This window comes from Cebidichthys violaceus, unplaced genomic scaffold (genome assembly GCF_023349555.1).
Source record: "Cebidichthys violaceus isolate CVI_PGR_0920_01 unplaced genomic scaffold, fCebVio1.0.p SCAF_2, whole genome shotgun sequence".
Lineage (NCBI taxonomy): Eukaryota > Metazoa > Chordata > Actinopteri > Perciformes > Stichaeidae > Cebidichthys > Cebidichthys violaceus.
In genome coordinates this window covers 23,072,163-23,092,810 of record NW_027176372.1, presented here as the reverse complement: position 1 = coordinate 23,092,810, position 20,648 = coordinate 23,072,163, and the positions used below count along the sequence as shown (strand labels likewise).

Here is a 20,648-nt window from a genome sequence, read left to right as displayed (position 1 = left end):
ATCAGAAATATACAAACTAATCATTCAAATGAGAAAGAGGGCAGAACAACAAGGCAACATGTTAAGCATATAGAAACATGGAAAGAAGACATAAGCTAGGACAGTACTAGACAGAAAGACTATAGGAGAGAAATATCAATTTAGATTAAATGGGTGAAGCAATAGAAAAGTTTCAAATCAAAATTCTAAAAATCTCATTAATATGAGTAGTTATGTATAATACGTCTTAAACAACCGGCTGAAATCCAGCCTGGATGAGACACTCTGAAGCATTAACAATAACAATTTGGGAAACTATTGCAGCAAATTTGTCAATTATTCAAATATATATATGTATATGTATATATATATATATATAAAAAAAACATTTTTTTTTTTTTTGCAATTTATCGACTTACAATAAATTGCAATGGGTTTTTAAAGAATTTGAAGGGGAAGGGGCTTTACCTCATCTCCTTATACAAACCAGAGACAAATAAGCAAAGCTACATCAGGGTAGGTGGGATACTATAACAACATTGGACACATTGTTATACTATTCCACCCACCTTAATGAGGATCCTTTCGGCGTGGCGATTCCGTAGCCCTTGGAGTCCAGGTTGCCTCCCACCTTCATGGTGTCGCAGGGTTTCCGCTGCTCGATGTACTCGTTCATGGTGGACTCCAGCAGGTAGGCGTACTTCCCCTTGGACTTGCGGACCCTCAGAACCCCCTCGGCTGTGGTTTTCACAAACACAGAGGGTTCCGCACTGCGCATGTATGTCCACATTTTGTCAAAGAGGGCGATTTTTGAGCGCTGTTTTGGAGAAACAATAGAAGTAGAAGAACCTGCTGTTAGTGCGATCGGGTCATAAGAGCTTCCAAGCACATTGACTTCTTTACACCTGACATTTAGCGTTTGTCTCGTTTCTAGATATGATTTAACCTGATTACGTTTACCTCTGGTATTGATTCATGTGTCTACAGTCAGTGTCCACATTGAGGTCCAATTGAGACGTGATCGCTCTGTCTATAGGAGGAGGCTGCATTACTCACACCGTTTAGGTGGAGAGGGCCCTCGAACATGAACGTGAGCTACGTTTACACTTGCATACATAGAGGGATGATGGAGTATTACTGCTTCAAAGCATAACATTACTATTATAATATGTATTTCTTGGCGGAAGGGGGGCGAAAGATACCCCTTCAAGGAAGACTACACTTTCTGCACCTAGTTGCATTTTCAGCAGAGGAGCACGTTTCGTCGAGAAGTGAAGTAAGGAGCATCTCAGCTGCCGAGGCTAAAAAACCTGCAGCCTCGTTTCCAGAGGTGCAGAATACAAAGACGGCATCTCTTACCTTGAAAAACTCTTTAGTGGAGCCGGAGTCCAGGGTCCCGTAGGCTATCTCAGTCTGCTTCGCGAGGTCTTCTGCGCTTTCGATGGGAGAGACCATCCTCTCGACGGTCAGGAAAGCGGCCAGGTTAGCGGTGTAGGACGAGATGATGATTAAAGTGAAGAACCACCAAACGCCACCGACAATGCGTCCAGACAGAGATCTATCGGGAAAAAAACCAAATGAAGACGTGTTCACTCGTGAACACAAAGACAAAGACCGGTGAAGATGATTTACCACAACATCTATGCTTAAAGTAATATGTTGGAGTTCTGTCTGGGGTTTAATAACCTCTAAGCTCAACAAATATTTTAAACAACGGAGGACAGAAATAATCTAACTCTATATATATACAGTAGCACTATACAACACTGTCTGCTGATCTGGAGTCATGCTGACACCTCTCACATCACCGGGATGAGACACGTTGAATCATCTTTCATCTCTGCGGAATACGTGACTCAAAACTTCCTTACAAGTGCCTCCTCTCACGAGTTATTACATCTACACATACAGAAGTTCATCTGACACTACATTTATGAAGAAGCAGCATTTACCCCAACGCGACCTACGGGATGTGTACGAAGGAAATACTAAATACAAGAGCAGGACTTCTCCTACCAACACTGACCCTGAACACGCTGACATATCCTCAGTACTGCCAGTGGCCCTGAAACTTTGTAAAGGTCATTAGCAACCAGAAAACGACATGGATGACTAAATACTGAAAGGACTAATTTGTCTTTGTTTCTGAAGAAATTTAACAGAAATAAGAAAGAGGTTTTTTTTTTTTTTGTGTAGCAGCAGAAGCAAAGTTATTGTCAGCTGAATCAAAGCAGTTTATTTGATGTGCAGTAGCAAAGGTACATACGTGTAACAGTACCTTGTTAACATACAGCTAGAATGTCAACATGTATGGATGCAGATGTTCAACACATTTGTCACGCTAACATGCTCAAATTTATCATTTCAGTATGACGGGCTATTTAGCATGTGATTATTGCTCACATTAGCTCCTGAACAGTAATGTGAGAGTAGGTGCATCTGTGGCTGACAGTAAGCAGCTTCAGAAATGTCCTTTATTTGACTAAAGTGTCGTAAGGTTGAAAAGTAGACCCGTTGGCGTAGATGGAAATGTGAGTGAACTGTCAAAGTTAATCAACCTCTTTACAAATCTACTGATACTTCACTAGTGAACTAAAGTGTTGGACCAACACACCGCTAGAAGAGCAAAAAGATACACTTAGTTGACTCGCAATTTGCAAGATTACAGTTGCCAATAATCTCTTTGAAACGTGAAGCACACTTACAATCCAAGCAGTAAATGCATGAAGTCACACATTATTTTTGGTGAGTTAAACAGAGAATATGGCTGCAGTTGGATGCTGTTTCTGACCTACCTAGGTGAGATGTCACAGCCTTGGCGCATGAAGGCTCCAAGGGAGAACCAGAGGCTGTTAAATATGCCAAACTCGTTAGTCGACTCGTTGGTCTGGATCTGCCCGTCCTCGTATTCTTCAGTGTGCCACTCGTACGGGCTGAAGCGGCTGACGAGGAACAGCACCACGCTGACACCGATGTAGGCAAAGACGATACACATCCAGATCTCGTAGGCCAGCGGGTCCAGGAAAGAGAAGACTCCTGGTTTGGATTTCTGAGGCTTCTTTATCATGATAGAGATTCCCAGAGACATGAAGGGTTTGGAGAAGTCAATCACCTCCTCTCGGACCAACGTGATGGTCAGAGGAGCCACTGCGATGTCTGCTTTCTATCAAACCACAGGACAAAAAGGACAACAGAATGAGTGGCATGCGGGATTAAATAGGACTTAAGTGACCTCTTGATGAAGACAACTCACCCCGTACACTAACTCTCCAACCATCCCATTCCAGATTTTGGTCTCTCCATCTCTGGCTCCATATTTCCCATCCCCCACGATTTTCAGTTGGTATTTGAAGCCGCAGTGCTTCGCTATCTCCGCGGCCAGATCTACACAGTAACCCTCGTAGCGCTCATTGTCTACAAAAAGGTCAGAGTTCTTTTTCAGCATTACATACGGAGCTTCCTGGAGGACAGAGACAAAAAAAACAAAACAGAGAACAGGACTCAACACAAGAGGTTTGAAATTACAACGTTAAACGCAGCTTCAAAAACACGGGTTTCAGATCAGGCTGAGGCGTCATCATGAGGCGCACTAGTCCAACACAAACCGAATACTTCAGAAGAGAGTAGTAGCCTGGTATACTAACGTATAAGTTACACGATCATATATTCTGATATTTACCAAGATGGTGGTGACAATAACTGTTTTGTTTTCCATTCCCGTTGAGTCATTTGCGAAGACATCCGATTTGGTGACAGCCATTCTGTCAACTTCATTCCAGTATCCAATCTGTTGGGAGGAAAAACAATAACGTCCATGTAACGAGTGAGATTAATCTTGAGTCTCAAAGTCAAACCATCCACAAGATTAAAAAAAAAACACACAGTTATATTCAATTAAATACGTATTCAACCATCCAGATGCCGACCTTTACGGGACCGTTGGTCTTCAGCTCCATGATGTTCACAGAGTAGTTGACTCGCTTGCCGTGCTGATCGAACTGAATGTTTCCCGTCAGGCCTTCCACACGAACCTTAGAGAACGGAAAATCAAACCTTTACGACGTGACATCTGCAACCTGGCTGACGCAGCATGTACACAACGATTGCTCAGTCGCATGACAACAGTTTCATGTGATTTTTGCATAATTCGTCATTCTGCATTCTTCTGGAAACAATTAGTCGGATGTCAGTTGAAGTAGAAGGAGGCATGGGAGAAGTCTCTGAACTCTTCTTAAGTTGAAACAGAATAAACTTTTGGAGAAATGCAACCCTATATCATGCTGATGTGGCTGCGTAACTGGTGATCCACATCTGTACAGCCCAGCCACGAGGAAACGGGAAGACGTTAATTGTTGTGCAGTAGATTGAAGTCAACGGGCAACTTAGTGAGACTTCCACACAACCCTGCGCTGCATTGCCGTAAAACCCCTGATTTGATGCGATTCCAGCCTTGGTGCCAAGATCCAAATGACTTCAAAATGGTGTTTCACGCCCAGCTACAAAGCAGCAGAAAGACACGAGTGTGTGGAGAAACGTTGGAAAATATTTTCCATCTCTTCTCTGATTAACTTAAATAATAAATGGGCCACAACAGGAAGGACCAGAAGGAAGCTTATAGGTATCCTGTGGAGTTTTTCTTGTTGAATCAGTTGTGTTTAAATGCAGTGCTTTTACCAAAACACTCTGGAAGTCTCAAAAACATGTCGCATGGATTCCATTTCTCACAACACATGAACATAATATATGGGTACCTTTAGCTGCATTTCTGTTTTAAGGCTAACCATCACGTTTTTACTTCATTGAACCAAGCAGATGTGTTGCCAACACCTAACTAAACCCTTTGAAAGATAATTGAGAGCACAGTTTAGTTGTATGGGAAAGTCATTGTGTAGGAAACACGGTTTCCTACACAATGAGATCTACAAGGGAGATCTTGTACCACTTGCTCCTGGCTTAAAAGGCAGAGTTCAGATCCCGTAACTGCAACCAAACAACACGATGGCTTCACTTCGTCTGTCGAGCTTCATTTCTCAGCAGGACTGAAGCTAATCTCCATCCGAAGCTCAGAGGACCGAGTCTGTGGGTAGACCTCTGTGTCTCTTCTGAAGAATTGCTGTCAGCATATCTTAAGCACGGTGAAAACTCTCAGTCTTTCAATATGAAGCGCTTTCTGTGGGTGTTTCGTGCATTTCCTGAGGGGGATCTGCTGTTACCACGGCAACAAGGCTTCGCCAACAAAAGGATGTGTGTGTGTGTGTGTGTGTGTGTGTGTACGTGTAACGCGTTACCTGTTTCAGCGCGCGTTCGATCTCCACTCCCTGAGCCCACGGAACAGCGGGATTGGCCAGGCAGTCGCCATTGTTGGCTCTCCTGGTGAAGTCGATGCGCTGCTTGTGCAGGTAGCGGAAGGCCTCCGTCATCACCTGCACGGCGTCGTAGGTCAACGCTGACGTGTACTAGAGCGGAACAATGGGAACAGAAAGTTGGGAATGAGGTTGTCAGAGAGGTAGGAATGAAGGTAACTCTCTCCTACGCTGTGATGTAGCTTATTTCCTGCTCAGTGGTTTAGATTGAGTTGAACCTCCAACCATAAATATGCAAAAAGAGCATCAAATCCACAACTGGAGATAGTCTTCATCCTTTCAAGATGTAACAGTTTTCTTTTGAAGCAGTGACGGAGTTACATTTTGGAACTTTAAGACCAAGAAATCACAAAATGGATGTGAGTAAACTGCCGACTGTGCAGGCGGCTCGTGTTTACCAGTGCAGCCAAAGGTTGCTTCATATCAAAGGATACCGAATAGATGAGAAGCAAAAGATCTTAACACTGGTGTTGAGTGAGAGCCTCCGGGACACAGTTATTGTTTTTGTCACTTGTTATGGCTGGGCAGCATTCCCAAAAAAACCTCATTCCATTTGGGCAAAAAGAACAAATCCGCGGCGTCTCAATTAGCAGGAATGAGACACTTCACTGCGGGTGGCTTTGTGACTTCTCTCAGCCGCATCCGTGCTTCTACATATTATTCTTCAACGTCTTGAGGACACAGGACGTGTCACGTCTGCGCCTCAAGTCAAAGCACGGACCTTGAACGCAACCTCGCCTCGTCAATTTTTTTTTTTTTAGGGTTTGAATAATTAGTTGACAAAAGAGGCTTTAATTCCAAGTTGTGCCATTAAATTCAACTTGCCAACCAGCGAGGACCAACATGAATATCCTCCTCTGAAGTTCTAAACACACAAACAACACGCCCTCTGTTCCTCCTGCTTGGCATTTAAGCATCGTGTCCTAATTAGAGTGTATTTTATAGCCTCATGTCTGGTGGTATTCTGTTTTTCCCGCTGTATTTACGGTATGCGCTGCACTAGTTTGTTCTGAGTTGTAAATGTCAGAGTGATTTTTCTACCCAGACTTGAACCACTTGCAGCAGCCCTAGCTGTGTGGCTATAAAACAGATCTTGAACTTTGACAATTTCGCAGACAGACTGTGGGAGAATATTGTTTGCCGATGGCTCATGTTTCAATGTGAGAAGTTTACAGCGAGTAGTTTAGAGAGGAGGAGTGGGAGGCGAGAGAGAGAGAGAGAGAGAGAGCTGGTACTATATTAGTTACATCAAAGGACAAGGAGAGGCGGTAACTATCATAACATCCTCATTTCAATTACATCGCATGCAAATGAAATGATGAATGTAAATGCCAAAACTCAGCTCATGGGAAAATGTATGTGCGTAAGTGTGACAGTGCATAGGCATCTTCACTTCGAGAGGTGTTTATTAATAATGCAGATGCAAACGGCACACTTTTACTTACATTAGAGCAAACGAGGCACAGATATTTTCGCCCAACAATCCAACAAGAAAGCTCACCCTTATTTTATTGTCGGCACCGGGATACTCCTTCTCTTCTAGGGCCTCCCATCTCTGGTCAAACTTCGACACCAAAGGATCGTCGAAGTCAACGATCTGAAAGCCCGACACGTTGGCGCCGCCGTACTGGATCTTGGTTAGATCCCCGTCAATGAAACCCTGACAACAAAACAAATGAAGACACGGGATGGTATGTTTTTTGGAAGCGACGACACAATCTTTGAACAGATGTAGACGTTGTGACCACTTACCAGGTTGGCGATGATGTAGTGGTAGCCTTTAACGTGTCTGCCAATTGTGATGACCTGCAGGGCGACGAGACACACGAAGCATAAAGACACACGTCTAACACGACGGCATTAGAAAGGGTTTTGAAAGCAGCCAATTTTGGCTTTCTTTTAAAATGACTCAGCATATGATTAATAGCCATTTCAAAGCTGTATGTTATCATTATTATTTTTGAAAATGGAATGGACCAGGAGTCTGATAATCGGAGATAAGGCAATCATAAATGTAATGAAAACCAATCGACCATTATATTCAGACACTGCAACCCTAACTGACAGTCCAGGGTACAAAAAAAACCAAACGGTTTTCCTTATCAGTGGAGCAGAGAAGCAGAAAATAACAGAAATACATCAGCTATGCTGCGTTTCTGTCCCGCTTATAAGTGACACACCTGAAACTAATCCCGCCGCTTGACTGGCACCTCCGTTTGTCAGGGCCGCTACTTGAGGCAGATTTGAATAATAACGTCTTGTATCTTCCACGTAAATGTCTTTGACGCGAAGCAAAATAAAAAAAAAAAAACCTCCACCTGAACGGATTCTGTTTCTCCCAGATAAACAGGCACCGAGGCGGAGGGCATTGATTTCATTCGGCGTTCGGTTAAACAGACGTTGGCACGCTTTAAATGCTAATCGATAAGCCTCTCTCTCCTGGGTAGGAAGTGAAGTAAATATAACTTGTTTATGCGCCTCTGTTTTGCCGTTTAATTGCAGTTTTGTTTACAGCCTGAATGAACAATTAGTGCAATTGTTATGGTGCCTTTCAACATCTGCCGGGCTGCCGGGTCCATGTGACAACGTTGTTTTTATCAAATGCACATATTTTAGCTGAAAAAACACGTTTTGTCCTGCAGGACAAATTAAAGGACAATAGGGTTGTTAGCACTTCCTGCATAAAACCAATAAAAAAAATACTGCAGATAATTTCCAAGTGTTATTTACACCTCTTGATTCTATTCACACTTAATGAGATTTCGACTTGTGTCTTTGTCTTCTTGGCTGTTTTCAAATTGCTGATCACGAGATACAAAGAAGAGTGAACCAAGTATAGGCTTGCTTGTAAAAACCAAGTTTTCTTTTCGTAGTAGTTCAAGTGTCTTGGTTTGGTTTGACTAAGTTGTGGTTTATTTAGTTTGCTTTGGTCTGGTAAGACCTGTAGCTTATGGTTGCTAATGTAGCTAATGCTAGCTAATGTTAGTTTGATATTGCTGTGTCATCAATGAGTCAGTTCTCTGACTTCCCCTACGCTCTAACCATCATGACCGACAGTCACATGGTCTCACTTTTAGGTGATAATTCAAGTGTTCTAATGCAACACTGAAAACACAAAATCAACAATGATGGAAAAGACAAAAAAGGAAGAAATATAATCCTCAAAAATACCAAAGCAATGGTTCATATTTTGCATTCTCATATCTTTGGAAATATGTTCTGGCACCACTCAGTGTATCATATCAGAAGCAACCCAACCAGAGGCCTTCATGGTCGGCGGTGGAATCAAAACCCTGTCTTGTAAAAAAAAAAGTGAGACGCTAATAGATTGAAGCAGACAAAAAGTCTGCATGTGAACTGTTGTTCCCTCCATTGTGTCCCTCCATGTTTCTGATAGTCAAGGATCATAAGACTACTAGCCTCCTTGAGTTTCCATCAAACCAGAGGTCGGCCTCACCCAGGTCTACGCAATCTTAAATTCCATTCACACGCCAAATGTGGAATGGAAAAGTAAAAAAAAAAACTGAGCAACAGTCTGTCAGTCTGTCTCCTGAGAGCAGACTGCTGCAGTAAGTGCATTGTTTGTTCCAACAGCTGAAAACAGGCAGCAGCATCCCACATTCCTTTACCTGAATCCCAGTGCGCCTAGCTCGAAATACAAAACTGCTTCACTGACTGACGTATCAAAGAAAGACAACACAACAACAGTAAAATCCCTGCTGCTAACCGTCGTTCAATTTGGACAACCGGAGCCGTCTAAATCACGCCAGGGGAAACTCCTTCTGTCGGTTCTCAGTGAACGTGAACAGAATGATGCACGGAGCTCTTTACCTGCTCCATGATGTCTTTGACTTTGTCCTGTTCACAGTCCAGGATCACCCTCCTCTCTTTCTTGTTCTCCAAATCTTGGAACAGAGAGCGGTAGGCCTCGTCCTTCCTCTCGTCTTTCAGGTTTCCCACGTTGATCGCCGTCACTTGCCACTTCCTCTCCGCCGCCGTGTCCAGAACAACCTGCAGCGTTGTCAGGCCTGAGGACGGAAAGTGGAGTTAAAACAGGATTCATACTCTCTCTGGTCTGAGTAGAATACAAAGGTTTCCATGCATTGTGTTTCTGCACAGGATCCTTGTCTCTTCTTTGTTGCCCTTTCCCATTTCCTTGAAACCAGCTTTCTAATAATGGGGTAATTTTTGGTTGTGTATTATCTTCTGTGTGTCCTGTTGTAACTTTTAGAAGTGGCCACAAAGATGGAAAGTCACGGCAACAGAGCACACACACCAGAAAAGATGTGAAAAATAAACTCAAAACAAATGAGTCAGACAAGACTGATTCAAAGGCATGGGTAAACATGGTTCTTTTCAATTCAGACTATCGACTGTCTGTAAAACATCCGAAGGGTTTAAATGCGCAGAGACTGAATGCCTTATGTAAGGAGCTCATCAGGATGACTCACAGGTGTTCTGGTATGAACCGGACCAACATGTGGGAGGCAAATGGGTCTGACGGTACACTACGATGCACCAATACCAAAAGTTTTATACGCTTGATTTATGTTTGAAGGCCATTTTTGAGATGTTTACTCAAGGTCCACTTTAAGCTTTTTCACCATAAACCACAGCCTCCATCAGAAGATTCCTCAGCTGAGCTACAGACGTTCAAGCCTTCCGTTATTTTAATCACTTCTCGTAATTCGTAAGACGTTCACTGTTTACAAAGTCACGTGTGAACCGTCAAGCTCAATCAGCCAACTGAAAGTGCATCATCAGCAGTTATACACATATACTAATAAATGGGTGTCGAAATTATGAAGAGTTACATTTCCATGACAGCTCAGCAAACTTCTTCTGCAGATGCAGGGTGTGGCTGAAAGCTCCGGTCCAAGCAAGTAAACAGACCTTTAATGGAGATTAAAGTCAAGAATGGACTGACGCGTGTCCCTTCCCTCCTCTTGGCCTTTGGGGGAGGTGTAGGCGTTCTCCACCCCTCCCTCATCCCTCACATGACTGAATGTGTTTAATGGCAGCACTGCGCCTGGAGCGACTTCTCCCTGTCCTCCGTCGAAGCGGCTGAGCGTTGATTAAACAATCTTTTACATCAATACCCTGTTATGAGCTCACCTGCTTCAGTCTTTACTCCAAAACCAATAAAACAAAAAAAAAAGAGGATACATTAAAGAACACGCTGTAGTTTTCAAAATCAATTACATGTAGCACCTTTCCATCAATCTGAAGCAAAGTCTATTAAAAGGCAAAGGCTACAGTTCGTATCTCGTTTTCACAGCTGAATATCTCTCTGGTATCGACCCCTGGTCTGCAGAGGGCCGTTTGATAGGAAGGTTGAGCGTTTTTTTTCCTCGCTACCGGGAGGTGAATTACAGATGTAATCAATTCCTGTGCGATGCAGCGATGGTTTTATGATGGTGGGGAGGAAAACGGGGACTTGCAGTTTTATCCGAATGAACTATACATCATAATTACAGTAAGGTCATTATAGTGTGGTTTAAATGTGACTGTTTCATCAATGCTCATTAAATGAGATCATTTGAATTCAGAGTAGCGATTTACAGAGACGATACATAGAGGACAAAAGCAAAGTGTAAGCGTAAAGGTTGATTCTACGTTAACGGTGGCGACGGTTCAATGATAATTCTCTGAATGATTAGTGTCTTTGACCAATGGGCCTGTATGAGAGTAGGGCTGTCGCAGCCTCATCACTATTGTAAATGAATACTCATGTTAGCGTCTCCTGCTCACAGCAAGAGAGTAATGTAAAGTAGTGCCGACACAGTTTGATTAAAGGAAAACTGTGTATTGGTCAAAGAATATAAATAGACGTTTATTTATCGTCGTGACATCATCTGTTTGGATAATGAGGTCCAAAAAAAAAAATGATCTAAAGAGATTATTAAATATGCATGCTACAGAGGGAAACTCCCCAGAGCTTCACATCGGTGCAGCCACAGTCTTTGCATCTTGCGCTGCGTGCATTATTATTTGATAACTACCTCACTTATATAAGCGTCACAGAATCGTCACTCCTTCAAACGTGCCTTCACACTTACACGCCCGTTAGATGGACCATGGTGCATTTTGGTTTACGAGCAGCCAGCCAACAACTTGAGGAAAGTCACTGAACATCACACCGCTAACGTTAGCTTAGCCCTGCGCAGCCGCCCCCCCCCCCCCAGGAGTCCTTTCCTCACAGTGAAGCTTCATGGTTCACACAGCCTTCCAACTCTGAACTTAACCCCAGTACAGTAAGCTCTACTGGTGGCCAGCTAAGATATGATTGTAAACATGTTGCCCACTGAGGAGTATAATCAGTTTAATACCACAAAACAATCAGAAGGCCACTAGACCACTACGCCATTGCTTTGGATTTCTTTCTCCATCAGTTTATTCGAGATATTAATCCGTCCATCTGTACAATGAACCTTGTGATATAATAATAAATAATAAAAACCCTCTAAATACAGAACTCAAGCGGAGACTTGGCGTCGCCGGCTTCCTCTGCAGTTCAAAGACTGCCGTGTTCAGCGCATTCCCCTCGGATTAGAGCGGTTTGTTATCGCTCCTCTTTAGAATGAGACATATGTTGTGTCTTGGCTTGCAGCCAACATTGTGCCGTCCGTTTAAACAGGCGGAGCGCTGCCGTTGTACTGATGCGATTTCCCATTTGCCACTAAGTTGCACTGAATTTAAAAGGTCAGGGGGAGAAACCAGACCCATGAACTGTATGCAAAATGGCATTTTTTTTTTTATTCGTCAATTTGATAAAGCATAGAGATAATCACAACTGTGACGGTGGAGTAACAATAAACCATAACTTCCTTTATCCGAGTGAGAAGATCATTTGTTCCCTCGTGATCACACATGCAGCTTAGCTTAATACTCCTCGATCAGCAGCATCTCGACGAGTCGACGTGTGTGACTGTATGATCGTATGCAAAATATGATGGAAAACTATTCAAATGAGGCAAATAAAGGCTCATAAATAATGCATCGAGGAAAGCGATTCAATAACGGCTTCGTATGCTTGCTTCAAGCTATTGTTTCCTGACACATCCACAGTGGTAAAGGTTGAACATCATTCCCCAGGTACACAGAACATAATCCACCAACCAACAACTGAAGCGCCACGAAAAGGTAAACTGGTAAGTGGTTATAGGCAGTAGTGCTGCAGTAGTAACTTCAATGTGGAAATGGTAATTTACTTTTTCAATTCTTTGAATTTGCATGCAACATGCAAATGGATACATACAGGTAAGATGCTGAAAGCCATAGCCACAAAAACAAAATGGCTGCACAGCCACAGTTATTAAAGGCGATCCGCCCACACTCGCAAGCTTGGTTCCCCTCAGAGAGCTCCGTAGAGCTGAGGGGGGGACGACGGCATCCGATGAGTTACTCACTACTCTGTTCACAAACACAAAGTCATTTGATCCACTGTTGATTTAAATGGAGCGTCTGTTCAAGCCTTCAAGATGAATATACTATGTGATTTAGCAGTAGTTAGCTGGTTTTGTTGCCTGAATCTAACTGTACGCATATATATTTCAAGTCCAACTCTGAAGTGGTTTTGTTGCATAAATATGATTTTTTTTTTTTTGCGGTGAGACTGTGTTGAGTTAAAGCAGCTTTAACTGACTAGACAACCAAACGTAAATCCAGGTTATGGATGAAAGACGACGTTTTGGACCGTTTGTCTGCGAGGGGTCTCACTACTTAAAAAGACATCAAACATTGAAATTGAGTGTAAACGGTCAAACGCAGAATCAAACACAATTCCCTGTCGTAAAGTTGATCAAAGACTCCGTTTCTTTGCTTCCTTCCTTTGTTTATTAGCTATTATTCTAAGTGGCAGCAATACACCATCAAAGAGAACATGTCTCATTCAGTGAGCTAAAGGAATGCAGAAACACAACGCTCAGTTGTGCCTCATACGCCCACATACAGTACATCCATCATCTAAGCTGACTGACTGACAACAGCTGACAGCAGCAGCCAATAGTCTCAATGTGCAAATAGAATTCATCATAACCAGTGGCGACTCCACTGCCTCGTCTTCCTCGGCTCCGTCTCTGACTCGCTCAGTCACTTGCGATCTCTCTCTCTCTCTCTCTCTCTCTCTCTCTCTCTCTCTCTCTGTGTCTCTCTCCACACTTCTGTTGCCATGGGAATGAGTGGATCACACTGACCTAATTAAACAGCCATGCAATGATGAAATATGCACAACAGGGCCCCTTTGGTGCCACCGCGGACGTACGGCAGCGACAGCGGGTCAGAACTAGCGTTAGCACGAGGAATGAGCGAAAACAGCGGGTTTGGAACCTGACAGTCGGTCGGGGCAAGGCTGACCGGGAGGATTAGCAATGCATTCTGGGAGAAGAGGAAGAAAAAACCTGAGAATGAAGATATAGCATATTGGGGGATACTGTAAATAGATCATGTGTGGTAAGTGATGTCAAACAATAAGTTAAAGTTAATACAGAGCAGAAATGCACTAAATCCCTCCTAAACCATTGGTACTGCACAGCATTCAGCCTAAACACTAGTGTATAGGAAGAGATCCCACTTCTGTATATTAGTCAGATTTCTCGTAAGCCATCTTTGGGGTTTCGTCAAGAATCATTCAACACCCGCAAAGTGCTTTTTGGAAGTTATCCCGAAACTCCTTCCTTTCAGTGTGCAGAAAATAAAAATAATGAATGATTTTAAGTAAAAAAAACGGGGCTTAAGAAGTGTAACCTGAAAGCCGAACATCCCCATTAGAATGAAAGAAAAGAGAAAAGACGCGATAGTGTAATTCCACTGTAACTGGATACGATTGAGGTTTTAATTCGGTTCAATTTAAATACAATGGAACACTATCTTTGGAGGAGATTTCCGCGTCAGCGCTGGACAGTCCCTCTGTGCCGCGGGAGGCTGCATTGTTCTCCAAGGTCACAAGTCACCGAATCACAATTAGCAGATGACACAACGGAATGAGTGACACGACGGAGAGAGAGAGAGAGAGAGAGAGAGAGAGAGAGAGAGAGAGAGAGAGATATAACGCACAAAGAGCCATTGTGTTACTGTATTTAGCCTCTTCTGGCGCTGTCGCCTTTACACTGTACACACCGTGTCGTGTGACGTTCAGACACCAGATGCTAAAAGCTAGAATGTGAAGACTGATAAAGCATGTGAAGAACCAGTCAGACAGCTAAACATCTGCTGCATTAAAAGACTCCCAGACTTACATCAATCTCAAATTGAAAAAAAAAACAGAATCACCGACGAGAGGAATCAGAGAATAGAGAAGGAGTAGATTTGAATATGAAGTCTGGGTATTACAGCTTGAGGGTGGATCATTTCCATCTTGCATTGAATCAGTGCGTGATCTTATCACAGGAGCACTCACAGGCTGAGCCGAGAAGGAAACTTAGGATTTCTCTTAAAATGTGCAGACTGACGAGTAATTAGTGTAATAACGATACGAATCAATTAACAGAGCAGGAGGTTGGTGATGCTTGACATTGAGTTCGAGGCAGTGACCACATAATCACCATACTAACCAGTGTGTGTGTGTGTGTGTGTGTGTGTGTGTGTAGATAACTGTAAGTGAAACATTCCACCGTTATCACTTCCTGTATGGCTTTTGGGACTAATACAGTAATGCCCTCCCCTAATATGCAAATGTGAAACAGCAATAATTAACTTATCTTTGAATATTTAAATGTTAGCGCTTAAACAATAGCCTACCTGTTTGGAGGAGTGTCGTCATTTTTGGAAATTGCACATAAAGTTATTGGAAAACGTCAACTCCCCAAATCCCACAAATCTAATATTCTGCCTCCCACACACAACTTATTATTATTATTATTTTCTTTTTTTCATTGGGGAGCAGTTATGGGCGTTTTCTGTAATATATTTTTTATATATTATATATATATATATATATATACTATTATTATATATACTTAAATTACATAGAAACACGATCAAAAGAAAGTAACGACAGATCCTGTTTTGCATTTAAATATTCTCCTTTGGTACGACTCAATGATATTGAACTAGCTGTCCTCATATAGATTTCTCCTCTGTCTACTATAATTTAACTACATAATAAACCTTTAGCTCTGAAGCCAGTTGTTCATTCCATAAACGCATAAGGCGAACAAATCACGCCTCTTTCGTAGAACGAGCGTGGAAGTCCACAACTGCAGGGCACGTCACCTCTGCTGTAGGTCAAAGACGACTGCCTGGCCTCCCCTCGACATCACGGAAAACACACTCCCCAAACACAGGAGGTGCTATACTTGATTGTATGTGACAAGCTCTTTGTCAGAAACCCCAAATAAAAAGCCCTTTACCTGGCTTTACCTGTTACAGGCGTACAGTCACTGTGTTTTGCATATGCTGTGTTTGTGCTGAAGGAAGCGGTTTGAAGGCGATCTTTGGATCGCAGGAGGTCAAACCGTCACCTCCGTGTGAAACCAAATCAAAGTTTACTTCTTTCATTTTGTTATGTAACACACGCAGCCTGCTTAACTGCCATTGATGTAACAAAAGTACATATTTTACATGACAAACGGCATTATTTAAACCCAAACTGCGACCTTTTCCTACGCCTAACCAATTAGGTTTATGGCTTTACTAACCAAGTTGTTGAAAGTTAAAAAGACATTCCCTGACATGTCCAAGACCGATGCTAGAGGGGAACCCGGAGCGTCATAGTTTGAAGCTTAGAGCCACTGAACAGGCGTTGGTATTTGACGAGATGTCTTGCGCTGCTATTAGCCACATGTGTATTCCATTAGACTCAACATCAGCGGTAACGTCTGTGGAGCCAGATCTGAGAAAGACGACTTACCTCGGTCGCTGTCGTACAGGTAGGCGAACTTGTCCCACTTGTAGTACTCGATGAGGCTGAGGAGGGGCCCCTTGATGTCGGGTCTCATCTGGATGATGAACTGCTGATTCCCATCCAGGGGGAAGCTGGGCGTAATGAAGGAGACGTGGAGCGTCCCGCAAAACGACGTGATGGTGTTCACGGACTTCTTGTCGTAGAAGCCGAAAATGGCGTACACCCCTCTTGAGAACTGTGAACAGACTGAAAGCAGAGGAGAGAGGTTTGTTACGGCGTGTGCTGCTCGATGTTTAGATATTTTTCTCCTCTGCAGACATTTATTCGCGACGCTTTCAAAGCTCTCCGCCGTAGTTCACAACAGTGTCTACATCCCAGAGCGTCATCACAATCCTTTAGAGCACATTAGGGCCGCACACGGCTATTAAGGGTCGCCTCTTCCTGTGTCTCTTTCTGCTGATTTATAGATAGCGTCCCATAAGCTTTGCCTGGGGAGTGCTTGTATTCAACGGCAAAAGATCCACTGTACAGCCAGTCGCTATACGTGAAACTTTTATGAGTTGCCCTGTGACTTTTTGATACAGTTGGGAATCAGTCATGTTGAGCACATCAAGCGTTCGCCAAAACTGCACATTAATTCTTCACATGGGATATCCACCCGTGCCGTACAGGTGACATTCTGTTTGATTTCTGCTCATGCAGAAAACCATTTCAGGCTTTTCCTATGAGAATATGTGGCAGGGCACACATGCTACGGTGCACCACAACACCAGCAATGCATTGTATGATGACTTTGTGTTTGCATCAGATTATCCGTATTGGGACCTCATCTTGTTGACTCTGCAAAAATCACCTTTTGTTCAATAATTCATGACCCATGCTCAGGTACATACGGTACAGTAGCTACGCTGGCCGCCGACATCCATTATGCACAGACTGGAAAAGGGCACTGTGCCCCGAAGAGAGACGTGAACACTTAGTAATCCTGAGATTGCGGCCATGGTTCTCAAACATTTTCTTCCAGGGTCAGCAGATTGGCATGTTGCTTGTAAATGTGTATCGATCAAATGTAAGTTAATCAGGCTTATTGACTTGTACATGTGTGTCTTCCAATGTAATTAATCTAATGAGTCATTTCCCTCGCTACAATATAACCGGGATGACTTGCTGACAAAGGGAAGTGGAGTCCATAAATCATATATCAGCTGGCTTCGGTTTAAATACTGTAGGCTTCCTGCCACTTCTGCACTGGCTGCGGCAGCCATCGTTGATGAATAGAAACATGCTGGGCAGAAAGAGTGTGCGCCGTGGGCTCAGCAACATGGGAACGAGGGAATGTCATCAACAAGATTCTCATAGACGCTTTGCTCTCCTGCTTTTATGGTAAAACGGGGATGTTTAGGAAAGGTTTATTCAAGTCCCCCGCTTTAATGTTTGGCTCATACGCACAGTGAGAAGTCTTTACGGCCGCTCTTCGTGTCCCGTTAAACACTGAGCGGCTTCATTAGTGGAGTTTGGGTCAAAAACGAACAGCGGCTCATTAAAATGTGTCTCTGGCGAACGAATCAAGCAGCCTGAGTATTCGGCCTATTCTGCTGAAACACAGACAGACTCACTGGGATCATGGAAAACTTAAATTAAACTTAAACTTTCTGTCGCCAATAGAGATTAAATTAGAAGTCCAGTTCATGTCCTTCATAGACAATGGCAGGTGACTGACGGAGCTCTTCAACAGCCTGGATAGTCCTCATCTCTGGTTTAAAAATCAATAAAAATAAGATAATATCTGTTAGATAATATCTGCTTCTTTAATAAAAAGTCAAATGTACAAGCCTTTGGTTAAATTTCTCAAAAACAAAAGAAATGATTTAAACTGGTGGCCAAAAACAGGTTACATCTTCCAGGAGATATGTGTGTTTCTATTGTAAAGGGCACTGATATGATTAAAAGGAATTCAGAAAAACACTTCGGTAACCAGCAACTCCTCCCCCCCCTTACAACTCTACACTACTGTACACAAAGTGGTATTCTAAAATTGCGGGATTCTGACATATAATTGTAAAATGTATCATCAGACAGTAACGCTAAAATCCAGTGTCTCACTCCTTGACCTCTGAGGTGATGTCACGACGTCCTGAACACGAGATCAGAACCACAATAAAAGCCCTAGACGTAAGATTCGTAGGCGAGTATTTTTGCATTTTTTGTGTTGTTTGTTTGTCCCGCCCACATGTGTTTAAACGCCTAAAGTTACTTTACTCTAGTACACCGAGCAATATATTGTGAGGCGGTGAGAGTGTTACTGATATGTTCTATTAAGACTGGGGAATTCAAACCATTCACCACGTACTGAGAAGTAAACGTCCCCATCATTAAGGCTACTTCAACCTGCACTGTCTTTGTAACCTCCGAGTCCCAAAACACCCAGAGCTCATCAAGACTGGGCCAAAATCAACTGGAGGGGGGGGGGCAAGGCCAGCCTTCATCCTCTGCCAGACCCACGCCCTGCCCCGAATCTCTACCGATCCAATCGACTCCAGCAGTAAAAAATGTTCATCGATCGACTGCCTCCGTCGGCCCGCGACACCGGTCCTAATCTTTTTTTAGCAGACCTCACTGATCTAATTTCACTTCTGTCTAACCGGCGAGCTGAAAGAACCCAAAGTGTGTCGCCTGTTTAAAATCTAAACTGGAAATTATTCCGCACAATTCAGTGAAGGCGATGAGAGATGTTAGGTTACATGTTAAACAAGCCATGGCGCTCTGTTCACGGGTTACAAACGAGAACAATTTTAATTTGCTTATATTTTGCATCGGTTTTTTTTAGGACCGATTTGCCTCCAAACGTAGTCTCCATTAAGTCTAATTGCTGTGTTAATGTTCTATCTGCTACGTTTGACTAACACAGCTCACATCTGCTCTTAAAAAAAAAAAAAAAGCATCCTATCACATTATGGCGTCGCGGAACAGAAGTAATTTATTCGAGCAGTCGCCGTGTCACGTCCGTCCATTGTCGTGTTTCGGAGGCTTTCTTTCCTGGCGCACGCTCTCGCTGGTGAGCTTGCTGAGTTTGCCCGGGATTAAAACCCTCTGAGCTCACGCTTAGAGACTGGATATCCTCCATGACTGGTCTGCAGCTTATGCCAGAGCGGAACAGTTTGACAACATGTTACTTTATTACCAAATATGGTAATTCACATCCAGAAGCCAATTGCGCCGCCCGTTTCTCCACGGAGCGGCTGTTCGGGGAGGATTTTGCTGGCGTTGGAACGCGACGGCAAAAGAATGAGGAGGTTTTTAAATGGGCGAGACGTCGACGTGTGCCTCTTCAATGGGGAATTTAGAAATGTTTAATTAAGGAAGAAAAGACGGGAGCGAACAGCGGCGTTTGAAAAACAGTGAGGATTGTGGGAAAAAGCCATTAAGCCTCTGTCACATCTGAGCACTTTTCAATGAAACCGGGGAGGTTTGCTCCTCCGAACACAGAAGAAAAATAAGTTATTTTTTGTATTAGTCACCAAGAGCAACATGTTGAAACGAATCGTATTATTGCTCTTTGCTGGGTCTGTAAACTCAAAATGCACTTCTCACTTAATCTGTGAATGTCTAAGTGAGATAAAGACACCGTGGACTTGTAATACTGACGTTGTAGTGACAGACAATAGTGCATATAGAGCATAACAGACTGATGCCTCTGCGGTGTTGCTGTGGGTTGGTCTAAACAGTCTTTCATCAGTGAATCAGTGATAACAAAGGAAAATGAGGGTAATGTAAAAGTCACAGTTATTACAGTGTGTGATGTATTCAGCTGCATCTAAAATGTCTAAATGTTATTTAAGAAAAAGTACGTGAAGAGAAGAGCTCTCTAGAAGCACGGAGTAGAACACAAACATGCGTCAACACTTTCTGCATTGGAATATGTGCAAACAAAACGACTTCGTCATCAAAACTGCTTTTCAGAATCAGATTAATGGAGCCTGAAGACACCTGACCTGAGATCCTACAACGGTGGTCTCCTGAAGCTTTGAGCTGCATTAAAGGTCAAGACATATGACGTTCTAATGTCTTTTTTTGACTGGGTTTGACACATGCTTATGCATTCAAATGTGTATATATATTCCCCCATACTGCCTACAAGTGGAATTGTTTACTCTACACACACACACACACACACACACACACACACACACACACACACACACACACACACATCTTTACCCTTAGACTGAACACATTCTAACCTGGACCTTAAAACCATGTCTTAACCCTGAACCAGGGTCTTTGAAGGAGTGAGGACTGGCCAAAAATGTCTTCACTTTCCAAAGATGTCCTCGCTCAGTTGGTGAAAACGTCTTTGGGTCCTCACTATGTAGCGAGCACAAAGCCACACACACACACACACACACACACACACACACACACACACACACACACACACACACACACACACACACACACACACC

The 20,648-nt window shown here is 43.1% G+C and overlaps 1 protein-coding gene across 4 annotated transcripts in view; it reads right to left on the bottom strand.

Moving 5' to 3' along the window:
* Positions 1 to 20,648, bottom strand: part of gria2b (glutamate receptor, ionotropic, AMPA 2b) — a 43,589-nt gene that overhangs the window by 6,070 nt on the left and 16,871 nt on the right. For all 4 annotated transcript variants that reach the window (XM_068715211.1, XM_068715210.1, XM_068715208.1 and 1 more), the window contains exons 3-13: positions 16,192 to 16,431; positions 9,174 to 9,370; positions 7,095 to 7,148; positions 6,844 to 7,002; positions 5,268 to 5,435; positions 3,906 to 4,010; positions 3,659 to 3,766; positions 3,233 to 3,439; positions 2,775 to 3,142; positions 1,339 to 1,537; positions 549 to 796 (exon numbers count right to left, since the gene is read on the bottom strand). In XM_068715211.1, coding sequence (XP_068571312.1) covers positions 549 to 796; positions 1,339 to 1,537; positions 2,775 to 3,142; positions 3,233 to 3,439; positions 3,659 to 3,766; positions 3,906 to 4,010; positions 5,268 to 5,435; positions 6,844 to 7,002; positions 7,095 to 7,148; positions 9,174 to 9,370; positions 16,192 to 16,431 — 2,053 coding nt within the window. The remainder of the gene's footprint in view (positions 1 to 548; positions 797 to 1,338; positions 1,538 to 2,774; positions 3,143 to 3,232; positions 3,440 to 3,658; positions 3,767 to 3,905; positions 4,011 to 5,267; positions 5,436 to 6,843; positions 7,003 to 7,094; positions 7,149 to 9,173; positions 9,371 to 16,191; positions 16,432 to 20,648) is intronic.